Genomic DNA, 21,458 nt, shown 5'->3' with positions numbered 1-21,458 from the left:
TCGCCCGCCGTCCGTCGACGTGGGAGGTGCCCGATCAGGAGTCTGGACGTCCTCTAACGTCTCACGTCTCACTTGGCCGTTTTGCGGACGATCGCAACACGCACGCCAGCGCAGTTCGGCAAATTGGTGCAAGCTGCACCGTTATTTTGTGTGTGTGTGGTTTAAGTTTCCCCCCCCCCATGATCCCCCCATTATGCCCACATTCAGCCACTGCCAGGGCCTACAGAGTGGCCAAAGCAGGCTTATTATTTTAAGCACAATTGTGTATTGTGTATGTATGCGTGTGTCTGTTTTTTTCTTTAAAAAATCCCAAACAACGGCCGCGATTTACTGGACATTGTGAAAAAAAAAAGAAGCTCAGAGGCTCGTCGAAAATTCCTCCCGTCTCAATAAGGACACTCTCCTTTCTGAAAGGTTCTGAATCTGAATAAATGCCAGGCCACGTTGCCTCTGCGGGAGACGGATCGAGAAGGAATCTGGAGCCTCTCCCCCCCCCCCCAAAAAAAAATCGGCCGGCATTTTCATCGCACCTCTGCCCCCAAACGACGAGCGCAGGCTGTTCGAAAAGAACAGCGAAATGGAAACGCCTAAAAAAAAACCCCAACAAAATACGAAATTTGAATTCTCGTGTCGTAGTCGTCGGAGGTCCACGCCCGGTTGAATTGGGCACCGCGACCTCGAGAGTGGGCGCCCGGCGTACACTTCGCAGCAGTAGCAGCAGACGATGCCGCTTCGAAAAGAAAAGATATATATATATATATAAGCTCCCCCCCCCCACCCCGTGCCACCCATCCCGCAAGAAATAGCAGTCGAAGGGGAGGTTGGGGAGATCCGGGGGCACCACGAGAGCTCGTTACAATCCGCCGAGCCTGCCGCCGTTTGGTGGCGGGCCAGCTGACCCGGCGAAAAGAGTTCGGGGCTGACCGGCCACCTCCGCTTCAACAAATTAAAACAACAACAACAATGTACAAAATTAAACAAACAGCCCCCCCCGCCCTGCCCCGCCCTGCCCCGCCTCCCCCCCACCAAAAAAAACCCCCACCAAAACTAACCACCTCCTTTACATCTTCTTTGCATACCAGCTAACATCGTCATCGCCGTGTCACCCGGTGCCGGGCGACAAAAATTTAGCGGCGTGGGGGGAGAAAATAACCATCGCGACCCCCCTCCCCACCAATCCCCCCACGCCGGCCCCCCACTCGCACCCCCCCCCCCAACCCACCACCACCACCTCATTCCCATCTCTCAGTCTCGGCGGTGGCGTCTTTCGTTCCCCCCCCCCCCCCCATTTTTTCTCTCCTCCTCCTCTCTCCTCCTCCTCCTCCCTCCTCCTCCTCCTCTCTCATGAGCACCCGCAGCGCTCCACCACCATGTCGGGGATCTTGCCGAAGATGATCTGCTGCTGGTCGTTGAAGTAGAGCATGGAGATGGCCGACATCTTGGTGGGCGCGCAGCAGGGCCCCGCGGAGCCTCGCGGGTTCGCCTTCTGCACGAGGTGCGTGTGCGGGTACTTCTGCAGAAACATGTTCTCGCACTGGCCCGAGCAGTAGTTGGCCTTGTAGCGCTTGGGCGCGATGATCCAGTCCCAGCCGAACGCCTCGAAGTCGACGATGAGCTGGTAGCGACAGCAGCGCGACTCGTTGGACGCCTCGCTGCAGTCGAGGCCCGGGGCACGGCGCGAGCGACGGAGCGTGTCGCTCAGCTTCAGCTCCAGGAAGGGTTTCTGTGGCCGGCGGGGAAAGTCGGCGGCGGGCACGCGCACGGACGGGTGGACGTGACGCGCACGAGACCAGATGGACGGACACGTGGACCCACAGGTGGACGAGTGGACGTGACACGCACGAGACCAGATGGACGGACACGTGGACCCACAGGTGGACGTTACGCACACGAGACGAGATGGACGGACACGTTGACCCACAGGTGGACGGGTGGACGTAACGCACACGAGACCAGATGGACGGACACGTGGACCCACAGGTGGTCGTGACACGCACGAGACCAGATGGATGGACACGTGGACGCACAGGTGGACGGGTGGACGTGACGCACACGAGACGAGATAGACGGACACGTGGACCCACAGGTGGACGGGTGGACGTTACGCACACGAGACGAGATTGACGGACACGTTGACCCACAGGTGGACGGGTAGACGTGACGCACACAAGACCAGACGGACACGTGGGTGAACGGACGAACGCACGGACGGACGTGGCGGATTGGTGAGGGAATGGATGGATGGACTCACACACACACACACAGACGGACACACAGATAGACGGACACGCAGGCAGATGGACGCACGGATAGACACGAGGAAACGTGGATGGATGAACACACACAGACACGTTGTAAAACGGACACGCGGACACAGGGACAGACGCACGGACAGACGTGGTGATAGGTAAGCGCATGGACGGACGAACACACGGACGGATGGTCGCACACGGGCAGACACACGTGGAAGAAGGGACAGGTGGACAGACGGGTACATGGATTGACATGGCGGTAGGTAGGCCAACGGATGTCCACACCGTGTGTGTGTGTGTGGACAAATGGATGGACAGACACGGACACACAGACACAGACACACGTGGTGAGTGGGACAGTCACTGGCGACCAACGGACAGACTTAAAAACATTCATCATTACTATTTACTACGACTAAGCAGTGTTGTGTTTTTTTATTTTACCAGGTAAGGCCAACTGAGCTGTGTCGCTCTTTTTCGGAAGGACATTTGTTTTTTTTTAAATCAACCAAATACTACGAACGCGTGACGTTGACTCTAAATGTGGAGGGAAACCAAATCCACGCGACCACCGGAAGAGAGAGAGAGAGAGAGACACGCAAACTCCAAATATACAGCAGCAGGCGTCAGGGTCGGGATCAAACCCACGACCTCCTGTAAACCAGGCAAGGTAGTTAACATCTCCTGGCCACCGCGAACTCGGCTCGCCGGGTTTACAGTTCGGTGCGCTAACCGCTGCGCCACCACTCTCTCAGCAAAAGCGGTGGCGGTGGCAGCCTCGCGCGTGACATTCGAATTGTTGGCTGATGGGCGGCGTGCGGCATGTCGTGAAATCCCCCAGTAATTCCACGTTTTCGCTGTAATTGATATAATGGCACGGTGGCGACTCGCTTGTTTTTCCCGAACAAAAAAATGTGTTGGGTGGGGGTGGTGGTGGGTGGTGGTGGGGATGGTGGTGGGTGGGTGGGGGGTGGTGGGTGGATGGGGGGTGGTGGTGGGTGGATGTGGGTGGTGGTGGGTGAATGGGGAGGGGTGGGTGGATGTGGGTAGTGGTGGGTGAATGGGGAGTGGTGGGTGAATGGGTAGTGGTGGGTGAATGGGTAGTGGTGGGTGGATGTGGGTGGTGGTGGGGGGAGGGGGACCTCCCCCACCTTCGCGCGTACCGAGGAGGAGGAAGCGCGCGTCCGTGATGAACACCGCCAGAGCGAGCGAGCGAGCGCTTAACCCCACGCGAATTAAAGGATTTCTCGCGACATCATTTGTAAATTCCAGCGCGGAGAGCGATAACATCGGCGGGCCGGCGTGGGGGGTGGTATGTGTGTGTGGTGTGTGTGTGTGGTGTGTGCGTGTGTGTGTGTGGTGTGTGTGTGGGGTGTGTGTGTGGTGTGTGTGTGGGTAGTGTGTGTGTGTGTGGTGTGTGTGTGGGTGGTGTGTGTGTGTGGGGGTGGTATGTGTGTGTGTGGTATGTGTGTGTGTGTGGTATGTGTGTGTGTGATGTGTGTGTGTGTGGTATGTGTGTGTGTGGTATGTGTGTGTGTATGGTATGTGTGTGTGTGTGTGGTGTGTGTGTGGTATGTGTGTGTGTGGTATGTGTGTGTGTGGTATGTGTGTGTGGTATGTGTGTGTGTGGTGTGTGTGTTATGTGTTTGTGTGTGGTATGTGTGTGTGTGTGGTATGTGTGTGTGTGTGTGGTATGTGTGTGGTGTATTTGTGTGTGTGGTATGTGTGTGTGTTTGGTGTGTGTGTTATATGTGTGTGTGTGGTATGTGTGTGTGATGTCTGTGTGTGTGGTATGTGTGTGTGTGTGCGGTGTGTGTGTGTGGTATGTGTGTGGTGTATGTGTGTGTGTTGTATGTGTGTGGTGTATGTGTGTGTGTGTGGTATGTGTGTGTGGTGTGTGTGTGGTATGTGTGTGTGTGGTGTGTGTGTGGTATGTGTGTGCGTGTGGGAGGGGACGGCGGTAGGTTCCGGGGGACCACCCCCACCAACTCACTGCTGCTAAGCCTGACACCTTAATGAGGTTGGCTAATGGCAGGCTGCTGCTGCTGCTGTGACGACGGCGAGATACAATGACGGCCCCAGGCAATTTTCTCCCCCCCCCCCCCTTGGATGACCCCCAAAAACAAAGACAAAGATCCCCCGTATAGCCTGCAACAGGCTGTAGGAGCAAGTGCTGTTTACGAGCACCTATGAAAGCCGGAACGGCAAGCGATGGGGTGGGTGGGCAGCACCACGCCCGGCCGCCTTTGTCTCCCCGGTGGCGATGTCTATTACACACCGCACCAGGTACTCATTTGAGGCTGAGTCGACCTAGAGGATGCCCAGGACCGGTTCCGATATTCGTCGCCGATGTTAGCCGTGAGCGGGAATCGAACTCGGGTCACCGGGCTTGTAGCGCAGCGTAGCGCTAACCACTACACCCACCGCTCCCCGCTTGGATGACCCTCACCACCGCCACACACGCTTATGTACGTGCGTGTGTGTGCGTGTGTACGTTCAGCGGGGAGCGGTGATGTCGTGGTTAGCGCTACGCCGCGCCACAAACCCGGCGGACCCGAGTTCGATTCCCGCTCAACGTCCAACGCCGGGTGACGAACCATGATCCCGGGCATCCCCTAGGTCGACTCAGCCTCAGAATGCGTACCTGGTGCGGTGTATAAACATCGCCACTGGGGGAGACAAAGGCGGCCGGGCGTGGTGTTGGCCACCCACCCCCTCGTGTGCCACAGTGCCGGCCTTCATAGGTGTTGCTACTCGCTAACAGCACTTGCCCCTAACACTCTGTTAAGGCTACACGGGGGGAATTTTTGTATTTGTCCAGGTTGAACCCTCGGAATTCGTCGTGCCTCTGTTCAAATTCCTCACCCTCCCGGTCTACAAATCCCGTCGCCGTCTTTACCCCACCGTGATGATGATGATGATGAGAGAGAGAGACGCGCAAACTCCAAACATACAGCATGCGTCAGGGTCGGGATCGAACCCATTTCCTCCTGCATACCAGGCGAGGTAGTTAACATCTCCTAGCCACCGTGGCGTCTTGGAAGACGTGGGAATGCCCACGCTTTACCCCACCACAACCACCAACAGCACGACACGTGACCTGCCGATCTACTCGCCGCTTGTTACCCATTCATACGGCCGTGTTACTGAACACGTGACACGGCACGTGTTGTCGTCCTTGCTGGCATCGACGGATGGGCAGGGGGCTTGTGCCGCATTCGCGCTCTCACCGTAGCGCAGCGGAATCACAGCTGAACTCGCCCTTCCTCTCGCTCCGCGAGCCGCAAGCGTTAACACTGAACCCACCTAATCCCAAAGGTGCATTAGTCTGGCTTTTCAGAGCCACGGGCGTTAACACTTCCTCCAGAATCCTACCGGTGCCTTAGTCTGCCTCTATGAGCCTCAGGTATTAAGACCTAACCCTAGGGATCCCTAAAGGATTAGTCCCAATACAATACCTCACTTTTCTCTAAACAGCCACTTGCTATACACATGGGGTTAGCGTGCATGCCTCCTACTCACGTACCTACGTGCATACTCCAGTCTACCCGTGACCTGAAACATATTTTCCCTATCCAGCACACCACATCCAGTATACATCTCGTTTCTACTAGTCATGGCTGTTTCTACTAGTCACGTGCCAGCTACTCCAGTCTTGCAGTGACCCAGCCAATATATATGTCCAGCCCCAGTACGCCACCGCCAGTATTCATCTCACTTTCGATGTAGCTACACGTAATGCACCACAAACTTGAGTCTTTCAGCGACCCAGCTAATATATATCCACTCCCGGCACACCACATCCAGTATGCACATCGCTATGGCTGTAGCTACGAGTCACGTGCGAGCTATTCCAGTCTATCAGCGACCCAGTTAATATATATCCACCCCCAGACCACCACATCCATGGATTTGGCTCATAGCTTGTCAACCCCTTATCAGTGCCCTACCAGACCGATTCAGACCTCATTGGTCACACCTTGCCCCTTATACATCTCAACGTTCATCCTACAAAGTCCCGTCACAAGGCAGAAACAAATAAGACAAATATTTGTGTTGCCCTATTAAAACGGCTGTACGCTGTATTGACCTGAAAACTAAATTTTTCCTGTACAAAAATACGGGTAACCCGTATGGGTTGACAGGTATATACTAGTTTAGTGTATAGTAGTGCATAGTGTAGTGTATAGTAGTGTAGTGTTTTGTAGTGTATAGTGTAGTGTATAGCAGTGTAGTGTATAGTAGTGTAGTGTATAGTAGTGTATAGTGTAGTGTATAGTAGTGTAGTGTATAGTAGTGTATAGTAGTGTAGTGTATAGTAGTGTATAGTGTAGTGTATAGTAGCGTAGTGTATAGTAGTGTAGTGTATAGTGTAGTGTAGTGTATAGTGTAGTGTATAGTATTGTATAGTGTAGTGTATAGTAGTGTAGTGTATAGTAGTGTAGTGTATAGTATAGTGTATAGTAATGTATAGTAGTGTATAGTGTAGTGTATAGTAGTGTATAGTACTGTAGTGTATAGTGTAGTGTATAGTAGTGTAGTGTATAGTAGTGTAGTGTATAGTAGTGTATAGTGTAGTAGTGTAGTGTAGTGTATAGTAGTGTATAGTGTAGTGTATAGTAGTGTAGTGTATAGTGTAGTGTATAGTAGTGTAGTGTATACAAGTGTAGTGTATAGTAGTGTAGTGTATAGTAGTGTATAGTAGCAGACCTGTCAACCCCTTATCAGTGCCTACATTATTAAGGACCAAACTCAGACCTCACTGGTCACGCCGTGCCCTTATAAATCTCAACGTTCATCCTACAAAGTCCCAGCACAAGGAAGACACACAAACAAATAGACATTTCTTTCTACCCGTATTGAAACGGCTGTATGCCGTATATGGACCTGAAAACTCAATTTCCCTGTACAAAAATAAATGGTAACCCGTATGGCTTCACATGCGCCACCCACTCCAGTAGTAAATGGGAAGTCATCGCCTTCAAATTGCCGACACACTCGTACTTTTAAGGAATACCCTGCAGCGTTGTCCCTTACAAAATGCGCGTTAACAAATCGTTGCGCTGACCGATGAATAAATGAATCGGTAATTTAAAAAAAAAATCGCATGCTCTTTGCTGGACGGTGCCTGCTGCTGCTTTGCCACATTTGTTGGGGCGCGCGGGGTTAATTGACCATACTTCACCACGCCGGTCAGTATGGGCTGGTAACAGTCTGGGTAGGGAGGGGAGGAGGGTTGGGATGGATTGATTATCGCTCTCCGCTGACTTTTTTTTAGGGACGTTAACCACCTTGTTGATCAGTTTCACATGTAGGCTTTCGTAACCAATATCTCCATAATATAGTTTTTTTTTTAATTACCCACTTCGCGCAAGAAGAGCGCACAGACGTTGTCATCACATCTACCCTTCTATTTAATGAATGAAACAGGTGGAGTTCTGCACAAATCTGCCTCTCGCCTGATGAAGCTGTTTGTAATTACTTGCGAAACGTCGTACTCAGATTGTAAATGTCGTGGCTTGGCTCTCCAACACACAACCGGTGGTGCTCTACTAGTATACTACACTATACACTACTATACACTACACTATACACTACACTACTATACACTACACTACAATACACTACACTATACACTACACTTTACACTACACACTAGTGCTGTACTAGTGACGAATTGGCCACGTTCTGTTCACGTGACAACCCCTTGCTAGTTGGGCTGTGTCGGGTGGTGGCGGGTTTTAACGACAACATCGATCTATTTACAGCTTGTTGATGTCCACCTGAACCCCGTAATGCGGTGGCGTATCGCCGGAATCCTCGAGTCGACCGCCAACACCCTGGCTGCTTCGTGTCGTCACCCCACATCACTTCACCCCACCGATCCGCCGCGACAGGCAATCGGAGTCGGCTGATATATTAAAGTCTGCTTTGAAAACCACATCCTCTCTGTCTTGCTGCCTCCCCTCTTTAGTCGAGTCGGTTGCCCCTGGTTCTGTTATTTTTTCCTGATTTTCATGCTTTGCGTATTGGGATCCTAGGATGGAATGCCGCATTATACATTTGCATTATTATTATAATTAGATGCAGGTAACCTGGTGCACAAATGAAAATTAAAAAAAAAACTCCTGTAGTAGTTGATGGTGTGCGGAAAAGTTTGTTTTATAATATTACTTATGTATCCCTCCACGTGCGTGTTCGGTGGAGTGTTCGCCTGCCGCTAGTAGACACGGGGACGTGATGCACGACGAAGCCGCTCCGTTGGCCTGGTGTGATCATTTGTGGCCAGGCCGCTTCTGAAAGAGAGAGCTGTTTATCTTCTTTGGTTCTTTCGGTAAAGTCACGTAGAATGAGAATAAAATAATAAATTGATAAAATAAAATAACACAATAAAATTCTCACGACGTGAGAAATTTATTGAGTTATTTCTCATTCGTTATTTCTCATTCTACGTGACTTTACCGAAAGAACCAAAGAAGATGAATCCTTGCAGTCACGAAAGCTTTAAATCGAAAAGAGAGCTGTTTAGCTCAAAGGGCCTTCTGGTTGCCGAACGAAACATGTTTGGGAGGTCGGCACTCATTGCGCACGCACAAAGCAGCCTGCCACAAATGAATGGCAATACCGCGCTCATCTCGTCAAGGAGCATTAAGCGTCATCACGCGAGCTCCGTTCCTCCTCGCAGCGGCTCTTGGCTCAACCGTCGGACAAAGGGGGTAACCGCATCGCGAGGCGCTTTTTAGATTCGCTTCCGCAGCCGCCTGGAACGCTCTTCCGTCTGATAATAGGAAGCCATTGGAGCTACGCACTTTGAAATCATCTAGATTGAAACAATAATTTCTTCAAAACTGCTTTTTGTGTTAAGTTTGTTCCCCACTCCCCCGCACCACAGATTAGCAAGGTTGGCGAAGTACGGTGCGAAAGGAGCTCAACATACATCCATAAATAGGCTCAAACAGAGACCCTTAGACTCCTCACACAGAGACCCATAGACTCACAAGGAGACCCAAAGACTCACACAGAGGCCCATAGACTCCTCACACAGAGACCCATAGACTCCTCACACAGAGACTCGTAGACTAACACAGAGACCCATAGACTCACACAGAGACCCATAGACTCCTCACACAGAGACCCATAGATTCCTCACACAGAGACCCATAGACTCACACAGAGACCCATAGACTCCTCACACAGAGACCCATAGACTCACACAGAGACCCATAGACTCCTCACACAGAGACCCATAGATTCCTCACACAGAGACCCATAGACTCCTCACACAGAGACCCATAGACTCCTCACACAGAGACCCAAAGACTCACACAGAGACCCATAGACTCCTCACACAGAGAACCATAGACTCCTCACACAGAGACCCAAGGACTCACACAGAGACCCATAGACTCACAAGGAGACCCAAAGACTCACACAGAGGCCCATAGACTCCTCACACAGAGACCCATAGACTCCTCACACAGAGACTCGTAGACTAACACAGAGACCCATAGACTCACACAGAGACCCATAGACTCCTCACACAGAGACCCATAGATTCCTCACACACAGAGACCCATAGACTCACACAGAGACCCATAGACTCCTCACACAGAGACCCATAGACTCACACAGAGACCCATAGACTCCTCACACAGAGACCCATAGATTCCTCACACAGAGACCCATAGACTCCTCACACAGAGACCCATAGACTCCTCACACAGAGACCCAAAGACTCACACAGAGACCCATAGACTCCTCACACAGAGAACCATAGACTCCTCACACAGAGACCCAAGGACTCACACAGAGACCCATAGACTCCTCACACAGAGATCCATAGACTCCTCACACAGAGACCCATAGACTCCTCACACAGAGACCCATAGACTCCTCACACAGAGACCCATAGACTCATCTTCTTTGGTTCTTTCGGTAAAGTCACGTAGAATGAGAATAAAATAATAAATTGATAAAATAAAATAACACAATAATATTCTTACGACGTTTCGGCCACAACACAAGCGGCCTTCATCAGGTGAAGGGGACGAGACTGTCTGGAGGACAGCGCTCCTCACACAGAGACCCATAGACTCCTCACACAGAGACCCATAGACTCCTCACACAGAGACCCATAGACTCCTCACACAGAGACCCATAGACTCCTCACACAGAGACCCATAGACTCCTCACACAGAGACCCATAGACTCCTCACACAGAGACCCATAGACACCTCACACAGAGACCCATAGACTCCTCACACAGAGACGCATAGACTCCTCACACAAAGACCCAAAGACTCACACAGAGACCCATAGACTCACACAGAGACCCAAAGATTCACACAGAGAACCATAGACTCCTCACACAGAGACCCATAGACTCACACAGAGACCCATAGACTCACACAGAGACCCAAAGACTCACACAGAGACCCATAGACTCCTCACACAGAGACCCATAGACTCACACAGAGACCCATAGACTCCTCACACAGAGACCCATAGACTCACACAGAGACCCATATACTCACACAGAGACCCATAGACTCACACAGAGACCCATAGACTCCTCACACAGAGACCCATAGACTCACACAGAGACCCATATACTCACACAGAGACCCATAGACTCACACAGAGACCCATAGACTCACCCCCCTTCGCGATCGCTCAGCCCTAGACACATCGTTCACCCACGAGGGGCCGACACGCGCGGTGTCGTCACGTGCGCGCGTTCGCCGTAACGACAGTGAACGTTTACTGAACTTCCATTCCTCCTGAACCCTCATTCCTACTGAACCCTCATTCCTACTGAACCTTCATTCCTACTGAACCGTTATCCGTGGCCAATAAAACCCAAAATGCTCATTCACATCGTTAATAATGGCTTTGACCCTTTCTGGCAAACGAAACATTTGCGTTCAGAAGCACACTAACAAATGCAATGCAAGTATGAAAGTATTAATATCTCGGGATGAGCAGTCATATCTATCTGGCAACAAAAAATAAAAAGGTCCCGTAGATATGGCGGCCGCTCGTGCCGTGACGCTGTGGCGGTGGAGAGACTTTGGTGTGCCCCAAAGTCGCCACCCGAGAGAGCCGCAGTCGGTGGGAGCTTCGGGCTCCTGGCAGGTTTAACCCTCCCGGATTGGTTTCAGGCGAGAGGCCAGACGAAGGCCAGAGGCACGGGACCTCCCAAGTTTGGGGGGGATTGAAGTGTGGCGCGAACATCAGCCACCCCGTAAAACTAAAAAAAACTACGGAAAGTTACAGAAACTGCAAATAAAAGTTGTATCGCCAGAAAAGGGTAAAAACAAAGCATTGTTATTTTTCATGTCGTGATAATAATAATAATTTATCACGGGGCCTTTTTTTGCCAGCATCAAAAAGTAAGAATAGGTTTTACTCTTTCTGGCAATGAAAAACAGGAGTTGTTTTCAAATGTTCGAACACCAAACAGAAACCTTTTGCAAAGAATCAAGTTACTTAATTTACCGAAAACGGTACTTTGTGGTGAACATGCAAACAGAACATGCTCTGATAATATGAGAACAGGGTTTACCCTTTCTGGCAATGAGACACGTGTTAAGATGTTCAAACAGAAAACATTAGCAAGGAATCATGTCTGCATTAACCACGCATGTTCACCACATGTTCACCGCATGTTCACCACAAGTGTGTGTGGTTAATGCAGACAGGATTCCTTGCTAAAGTTTTCTGTTTGGTATTTGAACACCTTAACACCTCTTCTTTGGTTCTTTCGGTAAAGTCACGTAGAATGAGAATAAAATAATAAATTGATAAAATAAAATAACACAATAATATTCTCACGACGTTTCGGCCACAACACAAGCGGCCTTCATCAGGTGAAGGGACGAGACTGTCTGGTATTTTATCAATTTATTATTTTATTCTCATTCTACGTGACTTTACCGAAAGAACCAAATAAGATGAATCCTTGCAGTCACGAAAGCTTTAAATCGAAACCTTAACACCTATATATTCTTGGTTCTTTCGGTAAAGTCACGTATTATTTTATTGTTTCCCTTCTACGTGACTCTACCGAAAGAATCAAGAATATGAATCCCTGCAGTCACGAAAGCTTTAAATCAAAATTTAACATACCTTAACACCTGTTTTATTTCCAGAAGGGTAAAACCTATTCGTATACTTTTAACCTTGCAAGAAAAGTGCCATGTTGATGCTCTGATAATATTTGCATTGTCTTTTAAACCGATTGGCCTTACAGTTCTCGATGGCCTAGTCTCACTAATCACTTACCAACAACAAGGACAAAAATTGCACGCAACTCGAACTTTCTCCTGCGTCTCCGCGAAGGGATTTGTGTGCGTGTGCCTTCATCGTGGGCTCTTATCCACGCGCCCTCTCATCATCTCCTCCTCTCTCGTGGTAGCTCCCGAGCGCGGCGAAATCCATTCGTGTGCCTCCCCGCGCCCCTTTCAAGATCTTTTCCTAATCGTGCGACTGGAGTTAACGCGCCGGTCTAAATACTCGACTTCGAAAAGGAGACCAAAATAACGATGAATCGTAATGATAGTAATAATATGCCGATGGACGAAAAACTCAAAATCGCATCGCAACAAAAATATCCGCGCTCATTTAAAAAAAAAAAATTGCCCTCCCCATCGCCAATTTCTTTCTTAGTTTGGCATAATTCGTAATCGGCGTCATTTTTTTTTTTGCCGGTGCACCAGAAGAGGTGTCTTAGCAGCGTACATCGCAGCACGCCGGCCGATCAAATGAAAACCTCGGCTACTGCCAAGCAAAAATGAAAAAAAAAAAGCGATCGAGCAAATCAAGAGATGGCACAAAATCCATCTCCACGCCTGCACGGTAAGCGAGGTCTGCGTTTGACGTCTCCTCCACGGGGTGGTATTCGTCTGTCCTTGACTAACTCGCCCAGGAGGTAGAGCCACACAGGGTCACGGCGCGGACTCTTGATCGAGCGATAATCCTGGCGTTGCATTGGCGGCTTGTTTTTTTTGTAACGATTTAACTTGAACTCACTCAATTCTAGATTTGAAGCTTTCGTGACTGCAAGGATCCATACTCTTTGGTTCTATTCGGTGAAGTCACGTAGGTAAGAAAAATAAAACAACAAAAATCACGACGTTTCGGCCACTTGTGTTGTGGCCGAAACGTCGTGATTTTTGTTGTTTTATTTTTTTTACCTACGTGACTTCACCGAATAGAACCAAAGAGTATTGAACTCAATCAGCCAGGAGGAGAGCCAATCGCCCTCCCGATCGCCCTCCCGATCGCCCGCCCGATCACCCACCCGCCCAATCGCCCGCCCGATCGCCCGCCCAATCGCCCGCCCGATCGCCCTCCCGATCGACCTCCCGCCCGATCGCCCTCCCAATCGCCCTCCCGATCACCCGCCCGCTTACCAGGCCGTCCTCGGCGGCGTCGGGCGACGTGACGGCGTAGTCGTTGCCTTCGGCGTCGAGGCCGTTGATCTCGACGCCCCAGTTGGCGTCGGGCTGCCTGAACCAGTTGTGCACCACGCGCCTGAAGTCGATCTCCTCCCAGCGGCCGCTGCGCGCGTCCACGCTCACGTTGCGCGAGCACATGTGCACGTGGCGCGGGGCGGCGCCCGCCACGGGCTGCAGGCGCGAGATCTTCACGATGACCGAGGTGGACTTCTTGGCCGGTCGCAGGTACACCCAGAGGCGCGCCTTGATCACCTGGTTCTGCATGCTGCGCGGCGTGAACTTGAAGAAGCAGCACTTGGGACGCCCGTTCGACTGCACCTTCTTGTCGGCTTTGGGGGTGCAGAGGGGGGAGAACACGCACGGGCAGACAAAGGGATCGGAGTGTTTGCTTTATAGTGCAGGAGGAGGAATCGGTAGAGCTATGAAGCTCTTTGGGGCCGTCCATAAATGACGGCATGCGATTTTGGACGATTTTTGACCCCCCCCCCCTCCTTCGTCACACGACGTCACAATAAATCAGACTCATCCTCAAATATGACGTCACAAAGCTCTGCCCCCCCTCCCCCCCAAAAAATAAATAAAAGAAACATGCTTCAAATCGCTTTAAACTATTGTCATTGTAGTGCGTATTTAATGTGGCGCTGCACTCTGATGTTGTAGGAGACAACATTTATGAAAAAGTTGTAGGAGATAACATTTATTAAAAAGTCTATTTAATTAAGTAGAACGTCTTGATTTAAAGCTTTCGTGACTGCAGGGATTCATATTCTTGGTTCTTTCTGTAAAGTCACGTAGAAGGGAACCAAGAATATAAGTAGAACGTGTTGTCTATATTTATTTAAAGTTGCGCATTTTTACGTGACGTCACATTTCTCAAACACCCCCCCTCCCCGTCTTCACACATCGTCACAATGTCTGACCCCTCCCCCCCCTAGGTGCGTGACGTCATTTATGGACGGCCCCTGTTGTCCCAGTGAGGGGCCACGGGGTAAGAACGTTACAACGACAAACGGTACAAAAAAAAAACACCACAAGAGTGGAAAGTATAAAGAAGGTAAATAAATCACCCATAATCAATCGAGATTTGAAGTTTTCGTGACTACAGGCATCCATACTCTTTGGTTCTCTCGGTAGAGTCACGTAGGTATAAAAATAAAATAAATTAGAACATGACGTTTCGGAAGCAACACAAGCGTCCGTCATCAGGTGGAACAGCCACAACAAGAAACAAATTTGATGTAGTGTACCCAGACATGTACAGATACAACTGAACCATCCGCATCCTGCCGGGTATGGCTCACTGAGCTGATATACAGCTCTTTTTCAGAAGCGACCTGGCCACAAATGATAGCTTGACAAAGTGGCTTATCACCTGGACATTAATAGCAGCAAAAATATCTAAATAGTCGAAACGCATGTTTATAAATGTGGAGGGATCGCCCGCTTAGCCTGAACACTGTTGGGACATGTATTGTTAGCGAGCAGCACCTATGAATGCAGGCATGGTACACGAGGCGGTGGGTGGCCGGCACCACGCCCGGCCGCCTTTGTATCCCCGGTGACGATGTCTCACGCATCGCACCAGGTACTCATTTAAGGCTGAGTCGACCTAGGGAAGGCCCAGGACCGGATGAATCGTCACTTATGTTGGTGTTCGTGAGTGGGAATTGAGCTCGGGTCGCTGGGTTCGTAGCGCAGAGTGCTGACCGTTACATTACCGCTCCCAATTCGCACGCACACGCGCACACAAAGACAAAGACCCCCCCGTATAGCCTGAACAGACTGTTGGGGCAAGTGCTGTTAGCGAGTAGCACCTATGAATCCAGGCATGGCACACGAGGAGGTGGGTGGCCGGCACCACGCCCGGCCGCCTTTGTCTCCCCAGTGGCAATGTTTTTACACACCCCACCAGACACTCATTTGAGGCTGAGTCGACCTAGGGGAGGCCCAGCACCGGTTCAGATAATCGTCACCGGTGTTGGCCGTAAGCAGGAATCGACCTCGGGTGACCGGGTTCATAGCACAGCGTAGCGCTAACCACTACACTACCGCTCCCACCAACACACACACACAGGCATACACACACACGAATACCCGGTTCGATTCCCCGTGGTGCAAGTTCCTTCAACCATGGCCCTACTACCTTCCACCCCTACTACCCCCCCACCCCCACTAGCTTCCACCCCGACTACCCTCCAGCCCTACTACCCCCCACCACTACTACCCTCCACGCCTACTACCCCCCACCCCTACTACCCCCCACCCCTACTACCCCCCACCCCTACTATCCTCCACCCCGACTACCCTCTACTCCGACTACCCTCCACGCCTACTACCCCCCACCCCTACTACCCCCCACCCCTACTATCCTCCACCCCGACTACCCCCCACCCCTACTACCCCCCACCCCTACTACCCCCCACCCCTACTATCCTCCACCCCGACTACCCTCTACTCCGACTACCCTCCAGCCCTACTACCCCCCACCCCTACTACCCCGCACCCCTACTACCCCCCACCCCCACTACCCCCCACCCCTACTACCCTCCACCATCCCCCCCCGAACCTCCGTCCACCCAACAGCCACAACTGGGACTTGTGGAGGCTCCACGTTCAATTGCATCTCCCGGCACGGTGATCTAAAAAGATCTAAAGAGCTTCGCAACAAGTTTTCCTGAATCTCCTTCCCGAGCCTCTTGTCCACCCACCCAGTAAATTTCGATTTGAAGCTTTCGTGACCGCAGGGATTCATATTCTTGGTTCTTTCGGTAAAGTCACCACGTAGAAGGGAAACAATAAAATGCTCGTGGTGGGCGAGTGGGTCGGGGTGGGGGTCGGGGTGGGGGGTGGTGGAATCCAAGCGGGGTGCCCCGAGATGAAGCTGGTCTTGCCAAGCTTCCGAGGCCGAATGTTTACGGCTCGACGTTGATTTTCGCCAGGACGGATGGGCGCCGCCGCCGCCGCCGCGCGCGCGCGCGAGAGTTACTAAGCCAACGCTGTGTGTCATGCACCCCCTCCCCCCACCACTCCGCCACACAACACGGCCAAATAGATAAAGTTGTCACGTGGTGAGCAAACCCGTGCGAGTTGTTTCTGCTTCAGCGAAGCGACAAACCCGGTGCATTGCTGTAGAGCGTTCTCACAAGCCGCGGTTGATAGGGGATGTTAACTACCTCGCCTGGTATCCAGGAGGTCGTGGGTTCGATCCCGACCCTGACGATGCCTGCTGCAGTATATTTGGAGTTTGCGTCTCTCTCTCTCTCTTTCATCATGATCACGGTGGCTAGGAGATGTTAACTCCCTCGTCTGGTATGCAGGAGGTCGCGGGTTGGATTCCGACCCTGACGCCTGCTACTGTATATTTGGAGTTTGCGTCTCTCTCTCTCTCTCTCTCTTTCATCATGATCACGGTGGCTAGGAGATGTTAAATACCTCGCCTGGAATGGAGGAAGTCGTGGGTTGGATATCGACCCTGACGCCTGCTGCTGCTGTATATTTGGAGTTTGCGTGTCTCTCGCTTTCCACCGTGGTCGAGTGGATTTTTCTCCGGGATCTCCGCTTTTTCCCTCCACATGTAGAATCGACGTCACGCGTTCGAGGTGATTTGGCCGCTATTAATGTCTAAGTGATAACGATAAGCCCACTTCGTTGAGCTATCACTTGCGACGGCCAGGGTCGCTTCTAAAAAAAAAAAACTACGTAGCAGCTGAGTCGGGGGGGGGGGGGGAGGGGGGGCTTACCTGGTTAAAATAAAACAGTTTAACATTAAATCTAGAATCTAGTTGAGTAACTACGAGCGGAGATGTCCCTGCGTGTTAGACGCCTGCAGGTTGCTGTCCATGGGGCCCGTGGTGCTGAAGCAGCTGTAGGCTGGCGTGATCGCTCACGTGACGACTCTTATCTAAATCTTGACTTAAAGCTTTCGTGGCTGCAGGAATGCATGTTGTTTGGGTCTTTCGGTAAAGTCACGCAGATAGGTTCAAAGAACAACAAAACATTTAACAAAAATTTAACAAAAATATTTTATTTTTATTTTTTATTTTTATTTAATTTTTTGTTGTTTTTTTTAAGTGACTTTACCGAATAGAATCAAAGAGTATGGATCCTTGCAGTCACGAAAGCTTTAAATCTAGGAAGGTTCAAAGAAAATAACCAAAAAATGCGACGTTTCGATTGCAACACATGCAATCGTCATCAGGTGGAAAAATGGCGATTGCTTGTGTTGTAATCGATGAGTCGTAGTCTTTGTTATTTTCTTTTAACCTATCTACGTGACTTTACCGAAAGACCAAAACAATATGACTCGTATCTATTCATCCGTGTCGGGTGGAAGGAGGGTGTCATGACACGCACCTGCTTTGGCGATCGGAGCCTTACAATCGATAAGTGGATCACATTTGCGTCTCCTCGGCTGTTTGGCCAGGGTCTGTTGCGTGTCGCCAATTCGATTTCCGCCAAAAGGAAATGACACAGGAAGCATTGACAGTGTGTTGATATGGATCTAGTAAGGACAGGGGTTTTTTTGGTATTGTTGTTGCACAGATTGTAACATCTAGATGAATGAATAATAGTTTAATTCGTAGGCTTTTGCGACAAATATCATCCATAATACAGGTGTTTGGGTGGTTAGATCGCGTAAATATATAAATATGTCGTTAAACCCGCCACCACCCGACGCAGCCAATTAGTAAGGTTTGTCGCGTAAACAGAACGTGGCCAATTCGTTACTAGTGGGTCCGCAGTGCAGTGTGCTAACCGCTGCGCCACCACTCCCCCTGAGCTGTTTCCCCCAAACCTGAAATTATCGTTGTTTAATTCTCAAAATATTCGTCAGCAACGCTGCCCGAAAAGAAATGTAAATATATATAATCAGCGACCGTTTCGGGCAATGGCCCTCCTTCAGAGCAGAAGTGATTTCTGCTATGAAGGTGGTGATTTTTTTTAAATCTTATGATGATGCATCACTGGCGAATAGAAAATCACGGAAAATTAATAAAATGTTTGATTCTTATCATTTGAATCTGCTTCGAAGAGGGGGACATTAGACTCTTACGAGACCTTTTGAGCATATTGCATGTACGTATGTGTATTGAACTTTTTTTGCACCATACGTTGCCAACCATGCTAATCGGAGGTGCGGGGGGAATGAAAACAAACTAAATACAAAAAGTAATTCTAAAGAAACGCGTTTTCAATCTCGATGATTCAAAAGTGCATAGTTCCATTGGCCTCCTAATGTATGCACGTATGAATGTTGAACTTATTTCACACCGTGCGTAGCCAACCGCGCTAATCGGAGGTGCAGGGGCAGAACAACAAATTAAACGCACACAAAAGCAGTGCTAAAGAAAAGAGTTTTCAATCTGTTCTCTGAGCTTTACCTGGGAGCCGGTCTTGCTCTCTCCGTCTCCCCAACCTCACCATCGTGGTGAAGTATTGTCAAAATCATCGTGGTAAAGTATGGTCAAAATCATCGTGGTGAAGTATGGTCAAAATCATCGTGGTGAAGTATGGTCAAAATCATCGTGGTGAAGTATGCTCGAAATCATCGTGGTGAAGTATGGTCAAAATCATCGTGGTGAAGTATTCTCGAAAACATCGTGGTGAAGTATGGTCAAAACCATCGTGGTGAAGTATGGTCAAAACCATCGTGGTGAAGTATGGTCAAAATTATCGTGGTGAAGTATGGTCAAAATCATCGTGGTGAAGTATGGTCAAAATCATCGTGGTGAAGTATCCTCGAAATCATCGTGGTGAAGTATGGTCAAAATCATCGTGGTGAAGTATGCTCGAAATCATCGTGGTGAAGTATGGTCAAAATCATCGTGGTGAAGTATGCTCGAAATCATAGTGGTGAAGTATGCTCGAAATCATCACCCATGGCACGGGATGGGCTACTTTCACCAGTAGGTGGATTGGCTGTAATTTAGTCATCACGATGATTCAAGTTGTTCAATTTACCAGGCAAAGCCTCCCACTGTCCATTTTTGTATTTATTTATTTTATTTATTTATTAGGTATAGCCCTGTGAGCAATTCGGCTCTTGAATCGGGTGCAACCGCAACAAAAAACAACATGAACAAGAGAACTGCTGTGTAGCTCTTTACCCAGAAGCGAACTGGCCGTCGCAAATGATAGCTCAACGAAGTGGCTTATGGTCATCGCGTGCAAACGTGTAGCAGGCAAATGCTCTTACAACCGTGCTCGATTCAAGAAACGTATTACTCGACCTTCTTACCTAACTCTTAACGGTGCTGTATGCTGCTGTCTGCTTGGCATTATGAGTGACTAATACACAATCTTATGATATATTCCAAAAAAAAGACTTTCAACTACTTTCTGCCCACTTAACCACCGATGAGTGCAATAGTTTGCCAGTAAATGTCAATGACTCCCATCGTCGTCATCATCATCAATCAGTCATTGCCTATCCACTGCTGGATGACTGCCACGTTAACCGATTAAATTGCCCGGGCGGGCGGGGCGGGGCGCGTGGGTTGGGTGGGTGGGGTGGACGGGGTTGGTTGGGGGGGCGGGATGGGTGGGGTGGGTTGGGTTAGGTGGGTGGGTTGGGGTGGGGTGGGTGGGGTGGGTGGGTGGGGTGGGTGGGATGGGTGGGGCGGGTTGGGTGGGTGGGGTGGGTGGGGTGGGGTGGGGTTGATGGGTGGGGTGGGTGGGGTGGGTGGGGTGTGTGAGGTGAGTTCGGTGGGTGGAGTGGGTGGATGGGGTGGGGTTGGTGAGGTGGGGTCGGTGGGTGGGGTGGGTGGGTTGGGGTGGGTGGGTGGGGTGGGTGGGGTGGGTGAGGTGGGGTGGGGTTGGTGGGTAGGGTGCGTGGGGTTGGTGGGGTGGGTGGGGTGGGGTGGGTGGGTGGGGTGGGTGGGGTGGGTGGGTGGAGTTGGTTTCGGCCTTCCTCTGGGCTGCCATCGCGTTACCGGTTCATTTCGCCAGTAAACAAAATTAGTTTTAAGCGAAGAGAACTTCCGTTTTGCCACGGGTAATTTGTGATTAATGCAGACTTCATGCCTTGAAAAGGGTATCCATTTGGGTATTTGAACATCATAACACCTGTTTTATGTCAATTCTCATTTTTTCACACTTTTGACACGAGCAAAAGGTGTTCCATAGAGTCTTATTGCATGATACGTAGCTATTTTCCGAAACTGTACTTATATTAAATACCCCTAGCTACTGGGCAAGCACTGAGCCTGCTGCTCGTGCGCTGATGTGCACCAAAAGGTTCCATCATCAGGACGATCGGCACCTTGTCGAAGGGAGATAAACGTTGCAAAATACCGGCTCTTTTGTTGTTATTTTTTATCCAAAATATTGCGGGTGTCTCTTAGCCACATCTCGCACTCGTTACACGCACACACACACACATGCAAGTGCTCGCCACAATTGAACCAGAAATACTTCGCTGCTGATCTCGTCTAGGAGCTACACAACCATCACCACGCCACACTCAGCTGATCATCCTGGCAGCAGCAGCAGCAATGGGCAGCGGCGGCTTTTGGCTGCCAAGCCATCGAACAAACAGGGAGATCACCGCACGGCGCGGCGCTTTCACATGCGCTGCTTCCGCGGCCGTCTGGAACGCTCCTCCATCTGATGTTCGGAAGCGACTGAGAGCTATGCGCATCATCATCTGGATTGTCAAACTCATTTCTTTAGAACTGCTTTTTGTACTCTTTGGTTCTATTCGGTAAAGTCACGTAGGTAAAAAATAAAACAACAAAAATCACGACGT

At 50.3% G+C, this 21,458-nt stretch overlaps 1 protein-coding gene across 1 annotated transcript in view; it reads right to left on the bottom strand.

Annotated features, from left to right (window-relative positions):
- Nucleotides 1-1,331: 1,331 nt before the first annotated feature.
- Nucleotides 1,332-21,458, bottom strand: part of LOC116954816 (growth/differentiation factor 8-like) — a 234,423-nt gene continuing 214,296 nt past the window's right edge. Inside the window, exons 2-3 of the mRNA XM_032975654.2 lie at nt 13,667-14,040; nt 1,332-1,723 (exon numbers count right to left, since the gene is read on the bottom strand). Of these exons, the coding sequence (XP_032831545.2) occupies nt 1,343-1,723; nt 13,667-14,040 (755 nt within the window). The 3' untranslated portion in view covers nt 1,332-1,342. The remainder of the gene's footprint in view (nt 1,724-13,666; nt 14,041-21,458) is intronic.

Source organism: Petromyzon marinus, chromosome 56, assembly GCF_048934315.1.
Source record: "Petromyzon marinus isolate PM22_M1 ecotype Great Lakes invasive population chromosome 56, UKy_Petmar_22M1.pri1.0, whole genome shotgun sequence".
NCBI classification, from domain to species: Eukaryota; Metazoa; Chordata; class Hyperoartia; order Petromyzontiformes; family Petromyzontidae; genus Petromyzon; species Petromyzon marinus.
The sequence above is the reverse complement of the archived record's forward strand: the minus strand, read 5'-3'. Positions and strand labels throughout refer to the sequence as shown.